The sequence below is a fragment of the Sander lucioperca genome, chromosome 5 (genome assembly GCF_008315115.2).
Source record: "Sander lucioperca isolate FBNREF2018 chromosome 5, SLUC_FBN_1.2, whole genome shotgun sequence".
In the NCBI taxonomy this organism is placed as follows: domain Eukaryota; kingdom Metazoa; phylum Chordata; class Actinopteri; order Perciformes; family Percidae; genus Sander; species Sander lucioperca.
The window spans coordinates 12,733,989-12,756,244 of record NC_050177.1 but is presented as its reverse complement, the minus strand read 5'-3'; the positions used below and the strand labels follow the sequence as shown (position 1 = coordinate 12,756,244).

General features: G+C 42.1%; 1 protein-coding gene across 2 annotated transcripts in view; it reads left to right on the top strand.

Annotated features, from left to right (window-relative positions):
- The window catches only part of nectin1b (nectin cell adhesion molecule 1b), a 184,935-nt gene that overhangs the window by 142,797 nt on the left and 19,882 nt on the right, over positions 1 to 22,256 (top strand). The window contains exons 7-9 of one of the 2 annotated variants that reach the window (XM_031287069.2): positions 897 to 965; positions 8,657 to 8,750; positions 15,936 to 16,037. In XM_031287069.2, the coding sequence (XP_031142929.1) occupies positions 897 to 965; positions 8,657 to 8,750; positions 15,936 to 16,037 (265 nt within the window). The remainder of the gene's footprint in view (positions 1 to 896; positions 966 to 8,656; positions 8,751 to 15,935; positions 16,038 to 22,256) is intronic. The other variant, XM_031287070.2, reaches the window with a different exon arrangement.

The window sequence follows — 22,256 nt, the reverse complement described above, 5'->3', positions numbered from 1 at the left end:
TGATAAAAGTCTCTGCCATCTGCTTCGGAAGAAGTGTAAGAAATCTGTTTTCTACAAAGAAGGAAGCAAGCATTCAAGTTGAATATTGCTTAATGGCTTTGTGTAAAACACCTGGTTCCCAGGGTTTCCATGATGCCCTTGGCTATGCTACCTATACAAGATGCAAACCACATCCCCATGGGAATGGTGCTGTTGTGTGTGCAAGGGTTGGCTATCTTCCTCCCTGGGAATATTACCAACAGATCTGAGGTTGGGGGTGTGCACATGAGCCTTTAATCAACTCACATGATGAGATTACAGTGCTTATTTTAGAGGTCCCCCCCCCTCCAGAATCTCATAATTGATTCGATATTCAAAGCAGCGATGCTAACATCAAGCAGTGGCGAGACGCTCTGCCAGGTTCCTGGCCTGGGCGACTCCTCATGCCGCTCGCAGGTGCTCAGCACTTTAAAAAAAAAAAAACTATTCCAGTGCTGGTTCCATGGTATCAGCATTTTGGATAGTCGTCATGGAGACATTAATTGGTCATGTGACAAATGCTGGAAGATTGGCAGAACAGGCATCCAAGTGACAGTACTCTGATCCAATGTGAATCACAATTGTCAGATTGACAGCACTCTAGCCCAGTAGATTGGGAGGAGGGACACCGGAGGAGCAATCATAATTCAGGGGGGCCGGTGGCACCCCGTGCCCCCCCTTCTAGCTCCGTCCCTGCAGCAGAAGCCAGATAGCACACTGCTTCTACCTCTCAGAAATGTTTTTCAAGACAAGTGAAGCACACCGACTCTTACCTCTCCCATTGCTTTCTGTCTCTTTCTCCCTCCCTGCTAATCTATCTTTCTTTATCACTGTGATGTCAAAGTAACTGCTCTCTGTTTCCCACTCCCCTCCCTCAGCATTGCTGTTGCTGCTGTGGCTGATAGTTGTGTGACACAGGCTCCAGAGAAGCCAGAGTCCCCCACAAGGAAAGTAGAGGCACCTGACCCCAGTCTATCCCCCGCTGAACCCTGTCCTCCTGGATCCTCTATTCTGTTACCTGCATGTAATGGTGGCCTGCAAGTCACATACTTGAGCACACCATTGTGAGCGCCGAAAGCGCCAAGCGTTCACTGACACGATTACTTACTACACATTCACACCGGACTTGACATCTGAAAATCTTGATGTTTGAGGAATTTCAGTTTTTCTTTTGATAACGCTCAACAAAGTGAGACGTTTGAAGTGAGTTTCAAACATCTCTATGTGGTGCGTGACAACAACAACAAACACTTTCAGCTCGAACAACTAAAATGAAACTTGTTGAAAACCGTGTCAAGATAAATCCAACTTTATTAGAAGTCTTAAAATAAAACATCCAGCTCCATTTGGGGTTTATCTACGGAAGAGGATTAGGGCCATATGAGAATTGTATTTGAGTTCTGAGTTTAAAGTCAGAAAAAAAAAGTTTTTTCCAGACTTCTGACTTTTTTCCCAGAATATTGAGTTTAAAGTCAGAATTCTGACTTAAAAAAACAAACAACCCTCATAATTCTGAGAAAAAAAGCACCATGTTCCCCGGATCTAAAAAATATGGAAGAGGATTAGGGCCACATATAAAAAATAAATATATGCAAGTTCTGAGTTTAAAGTCAGAATTCTGAGTTTAAAGTCAGACTGACTTTAAACTCAGAACTCAAATACATTTTCTTTTCACATGTGGCCAGAATCCTCTTCCGTATTTTTCAGATCGGGGAGCTTGAACGGAAATTTTCGACGAGATTAAAAGATTGAACGTACGTCAAATTGTCAATCCGAGGGGAATCTGTAAACTTATAGAGGCTTTGTTTTACATGAGCTACAACGCACTGATAATGTCTTTGTTAACAGACAACACTGTGCAACCTCCACCCCTCTGCCTCTTGCTCTCTCTCCCCTGCTTTGTGTGCATGATTGTCGTCAAATATGCATGACAAGAGTCATAGTCGTGTCAGTGCTGTTTAACTGTTGTTGTTGTTGTTGTTGTTTCCTACCTGTAGCCCGGCATGTAATGCTCAACGTAGTGAGATGTGACTCATAGCCTAAACTGTCCAGATGAATATCTGTGTCCATTTTCCTGTGGCATGTCATCAAACATGTTCAGTGTCTTATGAAGAAACTGTTTACTTATTTTTTTTTAAATGTCTAATCATGTGAATGCAGAATGTGTGTGTGTGTGTGTGTGTGTGTGTGTGTGTGTGTGTGTGTGTGTGTGTGTGTGCGTGTGTGTGTGTGTGCGTGTGTGTGTGCGTGCGTGTGTGTGTGTGTGTGTGTGTGTGTGTGTGTGTGTGTGGTTGTTTTAATGCAGAGAACCACTGCGAGAAATTCATAGTTTTATATGACGACAGGGTTAAAAGGGGAAGCATTTTGCCAGTTTAATTCTGCATGTTGATGAGCCGTTAATCAAGCCTGGCCATTTGATAACACGGCTGACTGCACCGCCAGTCACGTCTCTTGTTTGCCCTCACCAAGCAGCACATGATGCGACTCGAAATTGGTCAATCCTAATAAATCACTGGCCCTTCAGAGGCTGCACTGGCACAACAGTCAACTGATTATCAAAATAGATGGGCATTGTCAAAAAAGCGATGTTTCTCAGAATAATGTGTTCATCGCTCTGTCTTTTGCCCCGAGCGTGATGCATGACCTCCAAAAACGGCGGAAAGCGCTGCCAATCGCGGTGCCATTCCCCGGGCAAAATAAATCCACTTGCTAGTGTTCCTGACGTGCAGCTGCTGTCATTGACACAGTTGCAAACACTCGCCGGAATAAATCACTCTGGTGCCAACTGCCTGGTCCCTTTTTACGACAATATCTGAAAAGAATCACATGCAGAATGTTAAAAAAGGATGATGGATCGTGAGCAGAATGTCATCGTCAGCAAACAACATCAACGGTGTTTTCTCAACATAGGTACAAACCCTTCCACCGTAGCGGTTGGAAATGATTTTCCAGGACTGAAATGTAGCCCCATTGTGACTTTGGAGGACACTTGGAATTACTGATAGACTCTACAGTGAAGTCAAAGTGAAGCACAATTTGAAAGATGATTGCTAGAGATATTGTTTGTATATTGTGTGTCCCTTTGATTTACACACCGGCCACGAGTGTGTTTTTCACCATTGCTGTGTGGAGACCTTTTTCAAATGTGATAAATGGTAACTCATTGTCGGACACCTTCTTCTAGCTTCAAGCTGTAACCAAAGTAGCATTGTCTTTCTTGTCTTTCTGAGTCATTGAACATGGACTTCCTGTACTGGCTGTGAATTGGAATCATTCACTGTTGTTTTTATGAGTAAAAAATGGTGCTTGGTTTCCTCTGTACAGAATGTTATACATGCAGTGCAACTGTCTATATCAATCACCTTTTAATTTCATGTTGGTTTGTATAGCAGTGTATGTAATCTAGCATCAATGCCCGATGGTGTTGAAAAAGGTTTGGAAACTGGCCCGCGTGTGTGTATAATTGCAAAGTTAAATGTTCCAAAAAAAAGAGCAAAAACCTTCCAATAACAGAAATCACTTTTTTTTTGGATAAACTTGTCAAAGAACAAAAACAGAAGTCATTTTGTTTTATTCATGTTTTGTTCTTTCATCTCTTGTGAGAAAAGGAGTGAAGAGAAATATAAAAAAAGCCTGAGCTCTGCGGGGTAATTGTTGTCCGCCTTTTGAAAAGATCGGAGCGAGACAAAGCATGAAAGTAATTGCCTCCCAAAGATCAAATCGCATTTATCCCGTCTTGCAATTAAAAGTATCATTAGCATTTAAATTGCCAAATAAGATTGTGATCAACAGAAATCAATGAGAGCCCCGAGGACGGGCTCAAACACTTCACATTGTTTTCCACGAGCGGGGCGGTATGGTCATATGGTGGCTCTTTTAATCCAAGCGCTTCTGGGGATGCAACACTTCACTTTCTCCCACATGCAGCGGACAGCAAGAGTGTTTTCTAACCATCGTACTGAGGGTCGTCTTAACTCTGCCTCGTCGTTGCAAGCATTCCTAATAGAAAGCTCACTTTTCTTTCGTGAGTGCATTGTCATTTTCTTTTGCTGTAAGTCTTCCCTCGCAGATTACTCTTCTCAGTTTAAGGATTAGTTATGTTTTCTCCTCGCTATCCCCTTTAAATCTCCCCTTAAGCTGCCCTGAGCCTTTTGTAGCCAACAGAGCGAGGCGGAGCGAGGTCTTCAAGGTGGATGTCTGAGTGGCAAACGCTGCAAACTTGAATGTAGCTTATGGTTCCCTGCCCGGTGCTTTCTGCTCCCCACAGGCCTGTGGTGCTTGTCAGCTTTCATTAGTGTCTATGTCTCACAGAGACAACGCCCACACGCTGCCTGCATCCCATTCAGCTCTGAGGAAGTTGGTGTGTAGGCACACAGCTGAGATATAGATGCACACGGGAGGGGGGGGGTCAAGTTGAGATGCATCTGACTAATGACGGCTCAAGCAAACATTAAGCGCAATCCGCAGAATGAGTTTGAGGTTTGAGCATGTTTGTGTTCATGCTTTAGAATTAGCAATGCACTATGACACTATAGTCAGATGTCCACATGCATTACTAACCTTGCACCATTTTTGAGTGCTCTGTCAATGGACATTTTCCCCCAAATTGCCCTGCACAAGAAAAGGAGAAGCTGCTCACAGCTGGAAAACAATTAAAACACGTTGAGGAAAATGTTCAGTTTCAGGAACATCTTAACAAACACAAAATGTAGTATTGGATATTTGAGGAAAATGCTTTGCTTTCTCTTGGGTCTGTTTGTTATGGCTTTATCCATCCTTATCGGTAGTAATCATCACCTAGTTTTCTGCTGAGATCTGACAATATGGTGACATCATTAAATACATATCAGATGGGCCAAGCAACACAAACAGACAGACAATCACACAGGTTTTAGAAAAAAAAAACTCCCAAGGTAGCCAAACTTATTTGGAAGAAGGACAACGCTAGAATAATTTACCAAACTGTCCGTTGTAAACATTCACAGATTATGGGTTTACTTATGACCTACCGTAATATCCATAGCTGTTCACTTTCAGTTCTATGTCCTGTGGTTTAGAGAATGTGGCCAAATTGTTGGCTTGTTTAAAAAAAAAAAAGTCTGATCACCTGACCACTTGTTTCTTGGCACATGGTACTTGTGACAATGTCGTTTTAGCAGATCTCAGCAATTACATTGGGGAGGTCATCAGCATCATAATTGATAGAAATGATGGCCGGAAGTAAGAAAATCATAACCAGGTTAGAATAAACTGGAGTTATCCTTTAGATACAGTCAATGATGTCAGCATGCAACACTCCCAGCAAAGAAAGGAGCTTCACACAGCCGGAGAGATGAAAACGAATTGCAGATTGAGATGAGACAGCTTCAGGAGCATCTCGGAAAACAAAACATCAAATAGCAAGTCTTTGGAAAAAACATTTAGCTTCCCCTTTTTTAAAAAAAAAAAAAAGTTCAGTTAGCAATAGTGTTTCTTCATGTATTACTTCCAGTAAAAGACAGGGCATTATTGTCTTGCACACTAACAGACAGATTATTTTAAAGATGAGTGCTTTACAGTGTTAGTCTGTCGTATGGAATTGGGACACAGCTTGAGCACACAGCTATACTGTATGTTTGTGTGCTCTGCACTCATGCCACTTCATTAAACACTGACGGTACTTTTGACTCTGTTTTCCTGCTACTGTGTCAAGCCGCAGTGACAGCGTACACACTGACGGTCTCCTGAGGCTGCTGTTTGTGCTTAACGTGATTACAGACGTAGCTGAATTCAATCAAGAAAAGGGAGCTATGACAGGGAGGAAGTGGTGGCTGCTGGGTCATAGTCATGAGACGAGGGAGTTTCTTCATGTCGGGTCAGATTTGATAAACCCACTCTGCATATGGGTGCCCCCCAACACACAACCTATTTGAACAGGCTCTTTCACATAATGTGCAACGAAATGCAATCATCGAAGGTCTTATGAAAATGCGGCAGGCTCTGAATGCAAATGCTGTATTATATATAAACATGGTATGATTTCATCCTGCTTGAATGATTCCAACGTGAAGATGTGCAACTGATTCGCCTCAAAACTAGGGCTGTCAGTTGATTCAAATATTTAATGGCGATTAATCGCATGGTAGTCCATAGTTAGCTCGCGATTAATCGCAAATTAATCACACATTTTTTATCTGCTCGAAATGTACTTTAAAAAGGGATATTTTTCAGGTTTTTAATGCTCTTATCAACATGAGAGCAGATACAAATAAGAATTAAATGCTTACTTCATGCAAATGTTTATTACTGTTGCAACCCTCCAAAACAATGACAAATACTGTCAGTGGTGGCTCTCGAAGGCAACTCATACGTGCAGGCGTTGGATGCGTTGCAAATTATGTCAAGCAGACCCTCGTCCTCTACAATTTTATTGGCCTGCAAGCTGTAGCTACCCATTTAGCTATCGCTGTTAAAAGTGTGTTTCTTGTAGAGTTGTCCAGGCGTCTCCGTTGTAAACTATCCAGCGTGGTTTGCCTTTGGCCAAGGGGAGGGGGGTTCTCTGCATCCGCTGTATGGTATCCAACAGTAGCGAGTAGTATGAAAGACCAAAATGCAGCATAAAGATGTTAGTTAGGGTGGTGGATGGGTCAAACAAAACAGGACTTTCATCCAGGAGAGCGGGGTTTATGTCCCGTTCTTGTCCCACGTGTCACAGAAACATACAGTTTGTCACAGAAGCGTCCATTTTGTAACCCCGCCCACCATCTTTCAGTCAATACGTCCCGACCCAGAGCGTCAAAAGTGACGTCAAGAGTCCCGACACTAAAGGAGACTGTTAGCGTGATTAACAAACGCCAAAGTACGCCAAGAGTCCCGACACTTTTAGCGTGAATAACAAACACCAAAGGTACATGACCAAGCGTCTGTATTTTACGCTATGGGAGAGTGAGAATTTGTTGCCAAATCACAGATTGTGTGGGTGTTAATCGCGCATCAACACAAATTAGTGGCGTTATTATCTAATAACTCATCATTATTGCGTTCATTTTGACAGCCCTGCTTAAAACGCAATAAATATTGTGTTGAATGTTGGATGATGCTGCATTTTCTTTTAATGAAATGACAGGTCTGAGCATGACGTTTCCATCAGCTATTCGTTTCAGCTAATTAAAGAAATGTAATTTGGTGTCTCAGTGTATGCACAGGGATGGCAGAGGCTGACACTCACACTTTGTCTCATGCATTTCTTGAAAGCAAATGATCTTGTCGGCTGTCACAGCTTTTCTCTCTCTTACCTCTATCAGAATCCAGTCAATCATAGGCAACGCATTACAATACTTTTTTAATGAGGGCGCTGCTGCTGTAGCTGCGGAAACCACGTTTCCACAAGACTCATAATTATCCGTCTCGGAGAAAATGGATGCTCTCTCGTCTGAAGGATCTGCGACAGCAGAGGTTACTGTGTGGTGTCTTTCTGTGTGTTTGCTGTGCCTCTATGCTGCAGGCAGGCTGAAGAGGGTGCCACATGAATCTGGCAGTGGCACGGCAGCCCTGTCTAGAGACAAGGTGATACGGACTGGAAATAATGAGCGTGAAAGAAAGAGTTAAGAGGTGCACTCATGCACACATTTTCTGCACATTAAAACGCCGGCTTGGCCTTGTGGAAAGGTCATGTTATTCAATAAGGATGTGAACCAGTGCGAATGGGAGGCAGGAGGAGCCGGAGATAATGCATGTAGGTACACAGCTCAGTGTCTGTGCTCCACTTCATTATCTTTGATCACTCCTGATATCATGTCAGAATGCAGCAGATGACATCTGACTGCCAGCGTGTTGCAGGGAAGGGGTTTTCTTTGTAACGATTTGGTAGCAACAACCCCTCTGCTTCCTTGTCTGAAATAATTATCCAGATGCACTTCAAACAATTCCAACATCAAGCTTTCAATTACTGCTGTCTTTTCTCCGCTCCCAATTTAATTTCCCCTTTTTATTATCATAGCCAAGACTGTGTGCCGGGTTGGCCTTTTTATCTCCAGTGAAAACTTCATTCTCCGTGTGAAGCAAATAGGTGTGCTGTTCCTGTTAATGGCAGCATGTAAATAAGTACAGGTGTTCAGCTGTCAAGGCTTTGTTCTTCTCCAGGTGTGTCCACAGAGGGGTGGGGCGGGCGCCTTGGGATTAGGGGGTGTTATTGCCAGGGATCCAGGGAAAGGTGGAGAGCAGAAGCCGCCTGCTGAGCTCTCTGAGCCACAGCTCAGGACGACACGTCAATCAAAAAGTGGCTGCACAGTGGGCGGGCTGTGTGTCCGCATGGTACTCTGAAAGAGGCTCAATCCACCCTGAGGACTTGACTCACACATGCCCTTCTCCCTGCCCCCCTATACTCCCCCCATCCCTATCTCCTCACCTCAGTGTCCAATTACAGCCCACTCTCATTAGCACAGTGTCTCTCCAGCGAGAGCCTTTGAAAGGGCAGGGAGAAGGGCTGCCGCCGCAACAAAGCCACCAACACCAGATCTATCAAAATCCGAGGAAAGAGTGAAAAAGGCAAGTGCAGGCAGGACTTCTCATTATAGAGTGCTGTAGTAGGTGAGGGACGTGAAGAGTGGCGATCCCTTACTGTGCTGAGTGTCATGTTATCTTCTCGCTCTCTTAACAGGACCGACCTCCCACCCGCCCACAAGCCAGCCCCTCCCCCGCCTAAAAAGAAGAACAGTGACATGAAGGGACACCTGACATCCGATGACATCCAGGTAAGAGCTTCCTGCATCTCCTCCTCTTTTCTTAATCTTGTCCACTCTGGCTGTTCTGACACAAAGTCTGAGAACTTTCCAGATTTCTGTCTCACGTTCTTGCCACTTTGTCACACTTTTGAGTGAAATGTTGCCAATTTAAGCATTTTTAAAAAATGCATGAAAACCAAGTCAGAACCATAGACTGTATATAAAGATGGACGCATCTCCACTGCCTCCCACTGTACAAAAGTGAAGCCAAAGTATCCCAGATACGGGTGCTGCCATTTTGTATAATTTCGGAGCCAGAGACTGCGCAGTAGTAGTCTATATCCACGACCTTTCATTTCCGGGATTGCTCTGTTGCCGGTTAAAATTTCACCGTATGTCATTCATTTCGCAATTTTAAACTCTGATGGGCTTATGAGGACTACGGTTAACTGCTCCTCAGATCTCTGCAGGGTAAATCCAGACAGCTAGCTAGACTATCTGTCCAATCTGAGTTTTCTGTTGCACAACTAAAAATACTTTTGAAGTATGTTCCACCAAAACAAGTTCCTTCCCGAGGCTATTTTGCAGAGGCACCGTGGCTCCGTCCAGCGCTTAGCGCCGCGCAAGACGATTGTGATTGGTTTAAAGAAATGCCAATAAACCAGAGCACGTTTTTCTCCCATTCAGGAATGCTGTGTGGACTAGCCAGACCTTCCTCTGCAGCGCTTTGGAGGAAATGCAACACTAGTGCATTAGTAATTGAGCAGTATCGAAGTCCCGCCCATACGCCCGCCCGACCAATCACAAGTCAATCACACCTGTCAATCATGAGGTTTCTAATAACTAATAAAAACCAACCAACAAACATCGGCGTGATCAGAACTACCTAAAATGAAAGAAAGCATCTTTGAGAAAAATGTATTTGACGTGTGCTTTGATTTTTCAGTTTGGCTCACTCATTTCATTGGCTTCACTTTTGGGGAGCTGTCAAGCCGTCCATCATTATACTCAGTTTATGCTCAGAACATGCACAATTATGTTCATGAGACAGCTATCATACTATATGTATGATAGCTTTATCTTTTCTTCTTCTTGAAAATGGATTTTATTCTATATCACTTTATGGTCCAAAGATATTTATGGGAATCCAGTGAAATGTTTTAGTGAGAAAGGGCTATTCTTTCTCATCCCATAAAGCTGCCCGAGTGTTTCTCGTCCTCTCGTCACAGACTTCCTTTAACAACCAAGTTACAGCTTCAATATCTAAGTATAGAAATGTCTCATTCTCCGAGTGAAGCCAGTAACATGTACCGTAATTACCAATCTGAAGCTAATTAATTTCTCTCTTAATAAGTAAAGTAATGGTAAGTGGGTCATCTTTGACATATAAATACTGACCTCACACTGCAGCATTAATATTAATAAGTATCTTGTTGTTTGTGCTGGGAAGCAGTTTTTGTTTCTGGATTGAACACTGTGTGCGTTATAATCAACCTGATTCATATTGGGTCAAGAGATATAGCAGTATTCTCAGATCACTGATCTGGTGCGAAAAGGAAAAACACTCACACTTTCGCAAAAACCTGTGTTAAGTGGGACAGTTTTGTTGGACAGACATGCAGAGTTTGGAGCAGTTGCATGAACAAAACGCTTTTGAACGTACACATGTTCCATCCAAACAAGTTCCTTCCCGAGGCTATTTTGCAGAGGCAGCGTTGCTCCGTGCTGTGTGGACTAGCCAGACCTTCCTCCAGCGCGCTTTGTAGGAAGGTCTGGTTTTCCCTACCTTTATAATACTTAGGCGCTGCACCCAAGCCATTTTTGGCACCAACTGAGCTGAATGAATGTAAAACCAATGTGAGCATAAAAACTAGCTAAATTAATTTTCTCAGATCTAATGATTGTAAGTCGGTCCCCAGTTGATTTCTTAAGCAAGTTTTGTCTGTGAGGTTTTTGAGTGTTATTTATTCATCATCTGCTTTAGCTTTCCCAACGTTTTAGACACAGACATGGTAAAACTAGTGGTCCAAAATGATATGAAATTGCATATTTTTACCCCTAAACCCCTCGCCAAATACGTGCATCTAAGTCTTCCACACACCTTGGGAAAACACTGTAGGCAGCTTAAATAGCACAGAATCAGTACTGCATAAAGCAATTCCTAGAAGTTCTTGGTTTTGCATCAACCTTCCCAGTGCGGCTGCTAGAGTTTAGCACAAACAAGTGCAATAGTAGTGTATGTAATAGTACTGTATGTACACATCACAGGTTGGGTACAGTGTGCATGAGTCAGCAAAGGCTGCAGATCTCAGACCTTTATTGTTTTCAAGGACTGTAGTATTAAGTAATTGGCTGTTCCAAATTGGGGAGATAAAGTGGAGAACAAAACAATTATTAGAATCCGAATAATTGAAGATTCACCTAAGCGCTGAGTTGACCACCACATAACAGCACCGCTGAGATTTTAAATCCAACTTTGTGAGACTCTTTATTGCTCCAGGGTCAAACTCTGGGCAGAGAAGGTGATGGAGAGAAGGGGAAGTAATGTGCTCTCCTCCCTACACAACTACTGCAGAGGAGTACATGAGCAAGGCACCTAATGCCACGCTCACTGGTGATTAGTGGACAGATGAGGCTGTAATAGACACTTGACAGGATTTAATGTCTTCCATTTTATGGATGTAGTTGCTTTAAAAGAAGCTGCATGCTCAGCAAGCTTGCATCTGAAAAAAAAAAAAGTAAGCAAAAGAAAGAAATATCACAGCAGGTTCATGACATGATGGGTAAAGCACGCATGAATAAATAATCCTCACCGATGCATACACCATAAGCATTACTGTTATACAAGTAGACATGTGCAGAACAAAATATACTGTATGTGACCAAAAAGATTTTTTAAAGGTTCAAGCGTTCAGCTTTTGTAGTATCTGTGGCTGTAATTCATTCAGCAGGTCATGACACAATAATGGCTGCACCTTCAACATTCATTCATCACCCGGAACAGTGGAACAGTTTCCAAGTGACCCATACACCCAATGTAAAAAGAAGTTGTTATCTTGAGCCCTATTCTCATGGGATTAGTATCATCTGGGGACCTCGTGTGATTTAGAAGTCCCCGCCCCCACATCTGAGTTTCCTGTGGCGCATTCACACTGGATAAGGGAAGCCTGCTTTTACTTGAATTTGAACCAAGAGTTGGCTACCCAGAGGAGCGCAGAGAACAGCCCGGTAGAGGTTACCAGAGGCTTAAAAGACAAAGCCGATTGGCCATGAAAGGTGGCGTCCCCAGCCCCCCGCCATCCCATATCCGTCTTCACGAGATGGATAAAAAGGTGCACAGGAAATAAAAACCTTGAAAAAAATGATATACGACCCTGCCAAATCACAGACATGTTGATTCGCACGGGACTAATATTATTACAGGACCTTGGTCCTATGGTAGGTCATTCGCGGGATTAAGATCACAGACAACCTACGTAATTATTACAAATGACTAGAGGCCACCAGGTAATACTAATCCAGTGCGAATAGGGCTTTAGTTATGATAATCTGAGCTACAAGGTTAAATGATAAACCAGAAAAGTGTCTTTAGTCAGCCCTCCATAGGTTTGGTTCTACAAAAGACTAACAATAAACGCAAGAATACTCATTTAGTGTTAACCCACATTTTATTTATCGCTGCACATATTATCACCTATTTGGGGATAGAGGTGGTGTTAAAAATGTATGAAAATATTTGCCACATTTAGGGGAGTGCTGGATGGGGGATCAAGGCTACTCTTGCGACAAGCTACAAGCTACTCTTGCTACTCATGCCAAGGATAAATAATTAACTTTTAACTTACAAAGACAAACTTTTGCTTACTTTCTGTTTTCTGAATAATGTGTTATTGCTGTGGCTGCTATAGCACAGTTCTGACCAAAACACCCTGGACATCCGCGAAAACCCAAATATTAGGATTTGTTTTCTATTAAAGGGCCACAGGGACAAGTAACAGGTAATGCAGTATACCCTATTACTGAAATTGGAAGTTTAAAAAAGTTGGATATTACAGCTTTATTTCAGAATAGGTTGCTAGGTGACTCGGCTGGCCTGGAGTAATTGGCAGCATCCTGATTTTATCATTGCCCAGTGCACAGAGCAAAACCGTCCACACAGCCAAAGCATCAACATCTGCGCTTGCTGCATCACAACACTTGGGGTATGCCACTTTGAGATGGACCCAAACCGAGCCAAACACATGCCGAGCATCCAGGAGGCTGATGTCTTTATGCTCCGAACAAACCTTTCCTCCAGCTAACTGCATATAAAGTCTGGTGCTCAGCTCACCGTTCTACCACTCAGCTATTACATTTTTCACATTTTGATGTAATATGAATGGAAAAGCTCACCCCAACCTAACCATATGGACAGCTATTTCTGATTGTGAGAAAAAAAGTAGGGACAGCATTTGGCAGCCTTTTGATCCCTCAAATTACACAGCACAGAGGCGCAGAGAGAAAATGCATTGTTCAACATCTATTATATGAATCTCACCTTTATTACATTCATAACTTCATTTGTTCTGGGCGACGTTGATTTCTTTCACTCACTTTTACTTCTTTTCATTGTGCAAGGTGCAGGTCTGACAAATGTTCAATGAAGGCATTCATTTGCCATTACAACAACATGAAGTAATTCCTTCATGTAATGAAAGGTGTATAGAGCCTGTTGTGAACATCCACCTTAAAAGCACTGGAAAGGTACTCTGCTGTCAGCATCGTCAAACTTTAGCATGGTTGAGTTTGACAGATCAATTAGGGGCATGCTGCGCGGAAAGTTTAAAACCGATGGGAACCTGTTGAAGGAAAATTCCCCCCCTACACACACACACACACACACACACACACACACACACACACACACACACTGCTTCCGTTATGCTGCAGAAAACCAAATACTGCAGCTGCACTTTGAATTTCAGAGTGAGGACCCTAGATATATGGCTTAGCTTAGGCCCTGACTATTCTGCTGAACGGAAAAATAGAAACCTGTCATGAATGTTGTCATCCCTTTTTTTCAACTCCTCTTTCAAAAAAAGATCCTTGGGTTGCAAAACTTGTGTAAGTGTAGTTTCATGGTGTGAGACCTCCTGTTTGTTGTTATGTTCAACACTTTGAAAATGTTTCGACTGAAATAGCAGCCTCCAGTATGTATCTTTCTGAGCATATCACTTAGCGCACATAACACACATTTGACACATTAAAGACTCTTCCATCGCTCTCTTTAAATGTAAAAGTTCTATCTGCAGTCCAGCTTTAAGTCCTCAAACACTGAGCAGCAGATATTCCTCTGGAATATGACAAAGCCAAGGCACAGTTGTAGAAAAGCTCCATTCAAAGGCATATTTGCTGGTGGATGAATCCAAATTTAAATATTTTGCAGGTTTCTTTTAATGGTTTCATGCCTCTGAACAGAAGTTAACTGGGAGTTTACATCAAGACAGGATGTCTAGTTTGTGATACTGTTGAACATTCTTCATATGTTCATGTTTTGGTTTTTCCAGTAAAAAGAAAGCAAGATAATATTTCACAAATAACATAAAGGTGGTTTCAAGGAGCCACGTCCATATATTGACAAGCTGTGTTTGCCCAGCTGTAATTAATCTGCAGCGTATCTGTTTTTGTAATCACATGTCACCTTCATGTAGGAATTCAACTCCCTGCAGTTCTTTCCTTCAGTGGTTTGTGTAGCACAGCTAGCTCTCGCAGCTTTACATTTCTGCTCCACTATTTCAGAAGTTTGCATCATGTCTTTGCATGACATGGAAGCGATTCATTTGACAAAACAACTTTGACGCACATGGAGAGTTCAGCCGAACGACTAGAGTTCAAACTGTTGTCAAGATGCATTCCTTGTCAGACTTCAGATCTTGTTTCATCTTATTAGCACTGGAAAACAAGTGTCAGCTAATGAAGTCAAAAAACAACTTTTCCACATTACGTTCTGCTGCTGGAACTAATGTACATGCAACAGTTTTCAGCGATGCGCTAAAAAGATAATCTGGGTGAGGATTGCAAAACGATACCATATACTTTATTGTCCCTTTTGGACTCGCACAGAAATTATTTTTATTTTACCTTTATTTAACCAGGAAAAGACTCATTAAGATTAAAAATCTCTTCTTTAAGAGTGTCCTGGCCAAGACAGGCAGCAGTACAACCACATACAGTATACACACAAACACAAAATACACAAAAACATTAAAAACATTAAACAACTGAAGCATTTTATATTATATGAATATAAAATAAATAAATAAATAATAAATAATGCCTTGAGAGTTATAAACAAAACAATACAACACCAATTGTAGCAGTCACAGCTAGGGCTGGGCAATATATCAATATTATATCAATATCGTTATCGATATATGAGGCTAGATACCGTCTTAAACTAGGATATCGTAATATTTTAATAGGACACAAGTGTTGTCTTTTCCTGGTTTTAAAGAGCTGCATTACAGTAAAGTGATGTCATTTTCTGAACTCACCAGACTGTTCTAGCTGTTCTATTATTTGCCTTTACCTACTTAGTCATTATATCCACATTACTGATGATTATTAATCTAAATTCTCATTGTGTTAATATTTTGTGAAAGCACCAATTGTCGACCCTACAATACTGCCGCAAAATATGGACATCGATGTATTTGGTCAAAAATATTGTGATATTTGATTTTCTCCATATCGCCCAGCTATAGTCACAACAATAGATTGCACATAAAGTGTTGCACACATCCCGTAGTTAAAACATATTGGTTCAAGTCCTTGTACGGACCAAAGTACGGCATGTGGACTGGTAGCTGAAGAGATGCCAGTTCACCTCCTGGGCACTGCGAAGGTGCTCTTAAGCAAGGCATCGAACCCCAAACTGCTCGGGGTGCTTATCCAGCACTCGCAGCCCCGTCACTCTGACATCTCTCCATTACTTCATGTATAGGACCTGAGTATGTGTATATTTCAAGCCTGTGTGTAGTGTGTTCCAACAACAGAGTGAAAACACTGTAATTTCCCCCCTGGGGATTAATACATTATTATTATTATTAATATTATTATTATGAAACTGTTGCCCAATCTCTACAGCCTCAACCAGCATTGTTGCAAAGCACAGAGGTATCCATCCGACCTGCCTGGTTTGTAGACTTTTTGCTGAGCTCTCTGTGTTTCCTGCAGGTCGTCCATCTGGACAAGGAGGAGGAAATGCAGAAGCTTCCCCTCCAGCCTCCCTACTACGACATGGCGCCCTCTGAGTCGACCCCCTTCACTGATAAACCGGTGAGTAGTGCTGCCACGAGCGGGTTCACGGGAGCTTCTGTATGAAATGGTCATCGATAGCCTCTGCCGCCGCCAGCCAGCAGTAATTGCTGGTGAAAGGACCAACTTTCTGTGCCATTAAGCTTAGAGGTATTTGTGAATTGATTTACAAGTGAAATGCAGTGCTGCGATGCTTCCTGAATGCCACCGAGGATCTGTGCTTCCGTCTGGTGTTGCTGACCAGTAAATCCACTGACTAAACTCCTTATGTCATCATTTCGGCCCTTCTTCAAATCAACAATATGAAATGTTTTTTGTAATGCACCTTTATTTATTGGATTGTTTATTGGATGTCTAGAAAAAGTTGTTAATGATGTTCATCCAAAACTGACGTTGTAACCTCTGCTATATGTCTGTTAGAATCTTTCTGTATTTTCAAACATTCTAATATGAAATTGACATCTCTCTACATAGTGTTAAACCTTGTTGTTTTAGTAATAATAGTTATGGTTTTTTACCCCAGTGATGCTACATGATTATCTAATCGACATCAGATGTGTAACTAGGGTGTGGCCTATATAGTATTTGTGAATATGTCTTTTTTGTTGATTTGAAGGTCTGAGGGCCGAAACGTTTTTTTGTTGAAAAGTCTACCTCCATTGATCAGCACCTCACTACAACCCATGGTGTGCGTTACTTTTCTATATTACATCATTTCTATCCATACCACTCACTTTCTACATAAACCTAACCCAGCTGACATTCTTCCTTTCTCTGTGTGTGTGTGTGTGTGTGTGTGTGTGTGTGTGTGTGTGTGTGTCTGTCTGTGTGTGTGTCTGTGTGTGTGCATGTGGACTATTTTACATTCTGGCCCCAGCGCTCATCACCCACTCTGCCCTCTGCCTCTCCTTCCCTCCACTTCCTCTAATCCCTCATAATTACGTGTGTGTTTGCATGGCAACCGTGTGCAGATAAATTGCAGCGTGATGCTCTACAGTATATCATCGCCCCGGAGTGTTAGCTGTTGACTATGAAGTGTTTGCCTTGTTGTATCAGATGCCTCTGCTAAGTGTGCAGAGACTCCCTCAGGGCCACAGATGCTTGAGTGTTTCGGGGGGCTTTATTTGCTTTGGCTGGGGTCTCGGCTTTGAGTTAAAGAAAATAAAACTCTTTTGGACTTTTAGACAATGTGTTGGCATGTGTAAGCCTGTACGTGTTGTGTGTGTGTGTGTGTGTGTGTGTGTGTGTGTGTGTGTGTGTGAGTGTGTGTGTGTGTGTGTGTGTGCATGCAGAGGAAAAAAAAAAATCCTTCCAACTGTGAACGCATGCTATAACACAGTATCAAACAGGAAGAATCTCCTTGAAATTAGTATGAGCGGTGCTACCTGCATGGTGAAGGGAAGACGTGTCATGTTGGCTGGAACAGACAAACACCTGCTGTTGGTGGAGATGGGAAAGTGCAACTTCCAGAACGCTGATGTGCAGAAACTGATGACAATAACATGTGGAAGTTAATTTGGATTACAGAGTTTTGCTTTGACACCTTGTGCCTCCAAACACCGTGAAATCTCATAATCAGTTCAGTGAAATCAGCATATTGTTATTAGTGAGTTGAGTCAGTGTAATTAGACACATTTTAGTCAAATCAACTTAACATTTTCTAAATAACACATTTTAAAACAAATTCACAAGTGACTTTCATCAATAGCGTCTATGTTTTTCTTACTACTAACAAGTTCAGTATATTCTGTGTATCCAATACTTGAGATATCTCATTCCTCTGAGTCATTGTTGTCTAAAAAAACACATTGTTAACTATTAAAACACATCAGTGAGCCATACTGTCGCACTGACTGATATGTCCCTTTATTACTAGGGCTGCCCCCAGTTGATTAGTCGCCTAATTGGTCATTTTGGTCTCAGTCCACTACGATTACTAATTTTTCTATGTTTTTTTTATGTATTCATGCTAACACTTATGATGCACATCTGCCATGGATACTCACTAGAGAACCAAATGTGTATTCATCCGCTGCTGAAAATAGTCCCCAAGAAATTTATTTCCTCTATTTCCTCCTCTTTCAGTAACATTACCTATAAACTACAGAATCTTTAAAGGGGCTGTACTCGAAATACTGGAGGAAAAAAACAAACAGCTGACTAGGATTGCCTCAACACAGCTCTCACAGATCGTACGTGGAATAAGCTATGTTTTTTCACAGACACGTGCACTATCATGCACGCACGGCTGGACAGGCAATCAAAACCAAGAACAGAGAAGCTAAGATTACAGCACACACAGAGGGAGCGTTAATCCATTCTGTGCTCAGGACGCCATCACTCCACTATATCTGTATAGCAGATATTTGTTTCCTGCTATATGTACCGTAGTCAAAGATTGATGTCGTCAGTAGGAACCAATGAGCTTGGGGATGAGAGCCACAGACTCTAAGTCAGAAAGCATCGAGAGACGGACTGACACACGTTTGGCTCTGGTCTTTTCATGGGATTTGTTGACAACAAGAAAATAAAAGAATATCACCAGCCTTGTCCATACTTATTTTCATAATGGCTGACTGTAAATGTTACATTAGAACAAGCAATCAGAGGATGGAACCAAGTATTTAGTTTAACTTACTTATTAACAAGTCAGGTTGAGTTGAATGAAATGGCTTTTGTTACAGTGTATGATGGACACTACAGTGAATAGTGTAATTGCTGTCTGCTGTGTTTACTAAAAGTTACTTTTCTTTCATATGAAACTGATGGATAACTCTGGCTAAACTTCCTCTTCAACAACACTCAAATGATCCGTAACTGTTGTGCTTTCATTGATGCTCTTTATTACCAACTTGCTTTGGATTTTCATGTATTAGCCTGCCAGCCAAGCTTTTTAAAATGACTGCTTTGCATTTATGGTGTGTTTTTAAATCACTCCTCCTTGACTCAAAGCCGGGATAACTCAATTACTGTCACTCTTTACCCCCCCAGATGAATTGATTTAGATTTTCTGTGTAGTCATTCAAGGATATCAAACTATCATCTTCAATTCTATTCTCAAAGGAACTGGATGTTTAATTCTGATAATCCTTGGACACAGAGGGTAGATTTCTCTTAGATTTATTTCTTATCTCTGATAACATTCCACTTAAAGTGAAGTTTAGGGCTGCTCTTAAGAGGTTTTCAAAACACTATTTGCGAGAGACATGCATTGACTGCTGAGCGTCGAGTGTTACTAATGATGATTCTCTCGGGGCAAAACACTATCTGCCAATTTTGAATGCGATGTGGCTGTAATGTTCCCCCTGATTGCACTCTGGTCATGACAAATATTCCAGATATTTAAATATCCAGCGTGAGTGCAGGGCGTGAGTGGTGTGGGGAAATATCCAATTGGTTGAGAGATTGCACAGTAGATTTATTATTAATTATTAACATGAGATTCTGTAAAAGCTTCAACCACTTCTATGTCATTCTTTCTCAGATTGATATAAGGTACACTGATGCATTTCCTCCCTTATACCCCCCTCACCATCCAACCTGTTCTCACTCCCAACTCGTCAAATACTGACGCTTGGTCAGTGGCTCTCACGTCTATTTTTTGTTGTTGTTCTTTTGTTTGTTGTACTCTCGGGTAGGATGGCCTGCTCTGGCGACCCGTAAGCTCTGTCACTGGTATAACTTTATTTACAAGGCGATGCTTGGTGTGCTACCTCCCTATATTTGTTCACTTACCATGCGGAGAAGTGCTGGTCGGCACTTCTTACGTTCTCAGGACATCATTTTGCTTTCTGTCCCTAATGCGCGCACAGAACAGGGAACAAAAGGCTTTTGTGTACTTTGCTCCCCTGTGCATGGAATACGCTGCAGAATGACTTGAGACTAAATGAATTAGTCTCGGTGAATGCTTTTAAATCCAAAATGAAAGAAATGGAGGCAGACTCTTTAAGATGTAAGTGTTTTCACTCATTTTTCCTGGTTACAAAAATGTGTAAAAATGTAATGTGAATTGCTTTGCTTTATTTTAGTTATGTTAGCATTGTCCTCTTGTGTCTCTTGTCTGTAACTATGTGTTGTTTAAATGCTGATGCCTGTCTTGGCCAGGTCACCCAAATGAGATTCTTAATCCCAATGGGTTTCTTCTGGTTAAATAAAGGTTATAATAATAATAATAATAATAATAATCTAAGATGATGTAGTATTAAGAGCGAAAACGGTAGCGTGTAGTATGAAAGCCCAAAAATCTGCATAGGAGGCAAGTTGTGGTGGTGGATGAGTCAAACAACAGGACTGTCACCCCGGAGACCTGGGTTTGTGTCCCGTTGTTGTCCTGCGTGTCACTTAAACGTACATTTCTAAACCTCACCTACCATCTTTCCTAACCTTAACAAAGTGGTTTTACCCTGCACGTTAAAAAATTACGCCAGTTCGGTTCCGATCGAGCGTGTTGAAAAGTGGTGCCAAAGGGGTACCCAGAGCGTCAAAAATTGAAACCTTTATTAATTGAATGCCCCTGCGTCTGAATAAGTCTGCATTCACAAAGCCTGCGTTGGCCGTCACGTTTTTATAAAAATAGGCTAACGATTGTGTCATAACCACGCGACTTACTGTCACATAGTAGAGGAATTACCGTATAGTACAGGAGAAGCGCGCAGGCAGTTTCAACTTACATTAGCTGTTTAAGTTGAATTACTAATGTTAACTAGCATTTTAGTTAGCAGTAATTAGCCTGCGTCCATGTTATCTCCTTACATATACCTACGCTCTCCATCTCTGCAAGATTGGGAATGATTGAGATTTCTCTTGGCACAGCTACCAGAAGACTTACAACTTTCAGACAGGTTGCTCACGTCACATTTACGTCGTCTTTCTCTGTTGGAGGCTGCGCAGTAACGCTCAGCGCTCACCGGAAAAGTGCTTCTAATATCCTTCACTGGTCTCCGTCCAGAGCAACGGGATCTGTTGGTCCATTATATACTGTCTATGGTTTTGAGGCGGAGTCAGAGTCCAGTACAGGAAACAGGAAACAGGAAACAGGAAACATCACTGCCTCTATCGCTGCCACAAGGAAGTTTTGAAACACCTAACACAAGCACTGAACTGCCCAGGAGTTTGTGGAACAGCTGAATGCTTGCCAAACAACAACGCATCTGTCTCTTTTCTTTCTCTCTTTCTCCGTGAAATGAAGCTGCCCTCGAGTACAGTCGGAAACATCGAGATCTTTAAACGATCTGAAGTAAAACAGTAACTGTGAAATATAAAGTATACTTGTGCTACATAGGATGTCAGACAAATAGGCCGTTTCAGTGATACTGAACTATGATGTCTATTATGTTGTTCCACCTCTAAGATGAATCTCTCGTCGTCCGTGGTGTTGTAGGGGAGACATATTGGGGGGTGTCTTTTAGTAAACTGACTGGATACTCTCGCTGTCTCACTTCCTGCCCTGCTGTCTGAACGCCCCGCATCTCGTGTGAAAATAGACCTGGCGCGTATCTTTAGCGGAGCGGAGAGCTGCTGCACGCACGCGTCTGGGACGCGGCGTGGCCCGGCTGGTGGAATATCAAGCATCGACTTGAATGACAGCGATTGCTCGTGGGGGCCAGCACCCTGTGGAAAATAAGGGTTAGATGTTACAGGAGACTTTTTGTGTCAGTGACTAATGCCAAAGGCACCTGACCGAGTGTCGGTTTTTGAGGCGCTGGGAGTGAGACTGTGTTGCACCATCCTGAGCTGCTGTTTAGGTAAATACAGGACAGCTGCCATCTCTGCTTTGCATTTACCTAGTTACATAACTCCCTCTGTTTTGCTCCGTTGAGTTCATTACCAAGAACAAGCAGACTGACTAAAAGGAGAGACACTACCATTTGATCCAATCGCTGACTTTCTCAGACAGTTGTTTTTGCTCTTATACAGCAAAGTAGATTGTGGAGCTTTTCAACGTGTTGCCGGTTGGAATGGAAGATTTGTCTTCTGATTTGTTATCTTTTGATTCCTGTCATCTCTAGTTCCAGTTCCGTGGTGATACTACCATCAGTGCAGTCGGAATCCTCCTCTGTGTTGAAACAACCACTCTGTTTTGCTTTTCATAAAATGACCATCACCACGTTAACATCCATCTTCAGTCAGTTCATTCAAGATAACCAGACATAGAATACGATTTTCACTTCTGTTTCTAAATCAAAAGGCATCACCTTTCAGGAGCAAAGGAAATCCAAACTGTGTTTGCGTTAATGTCCT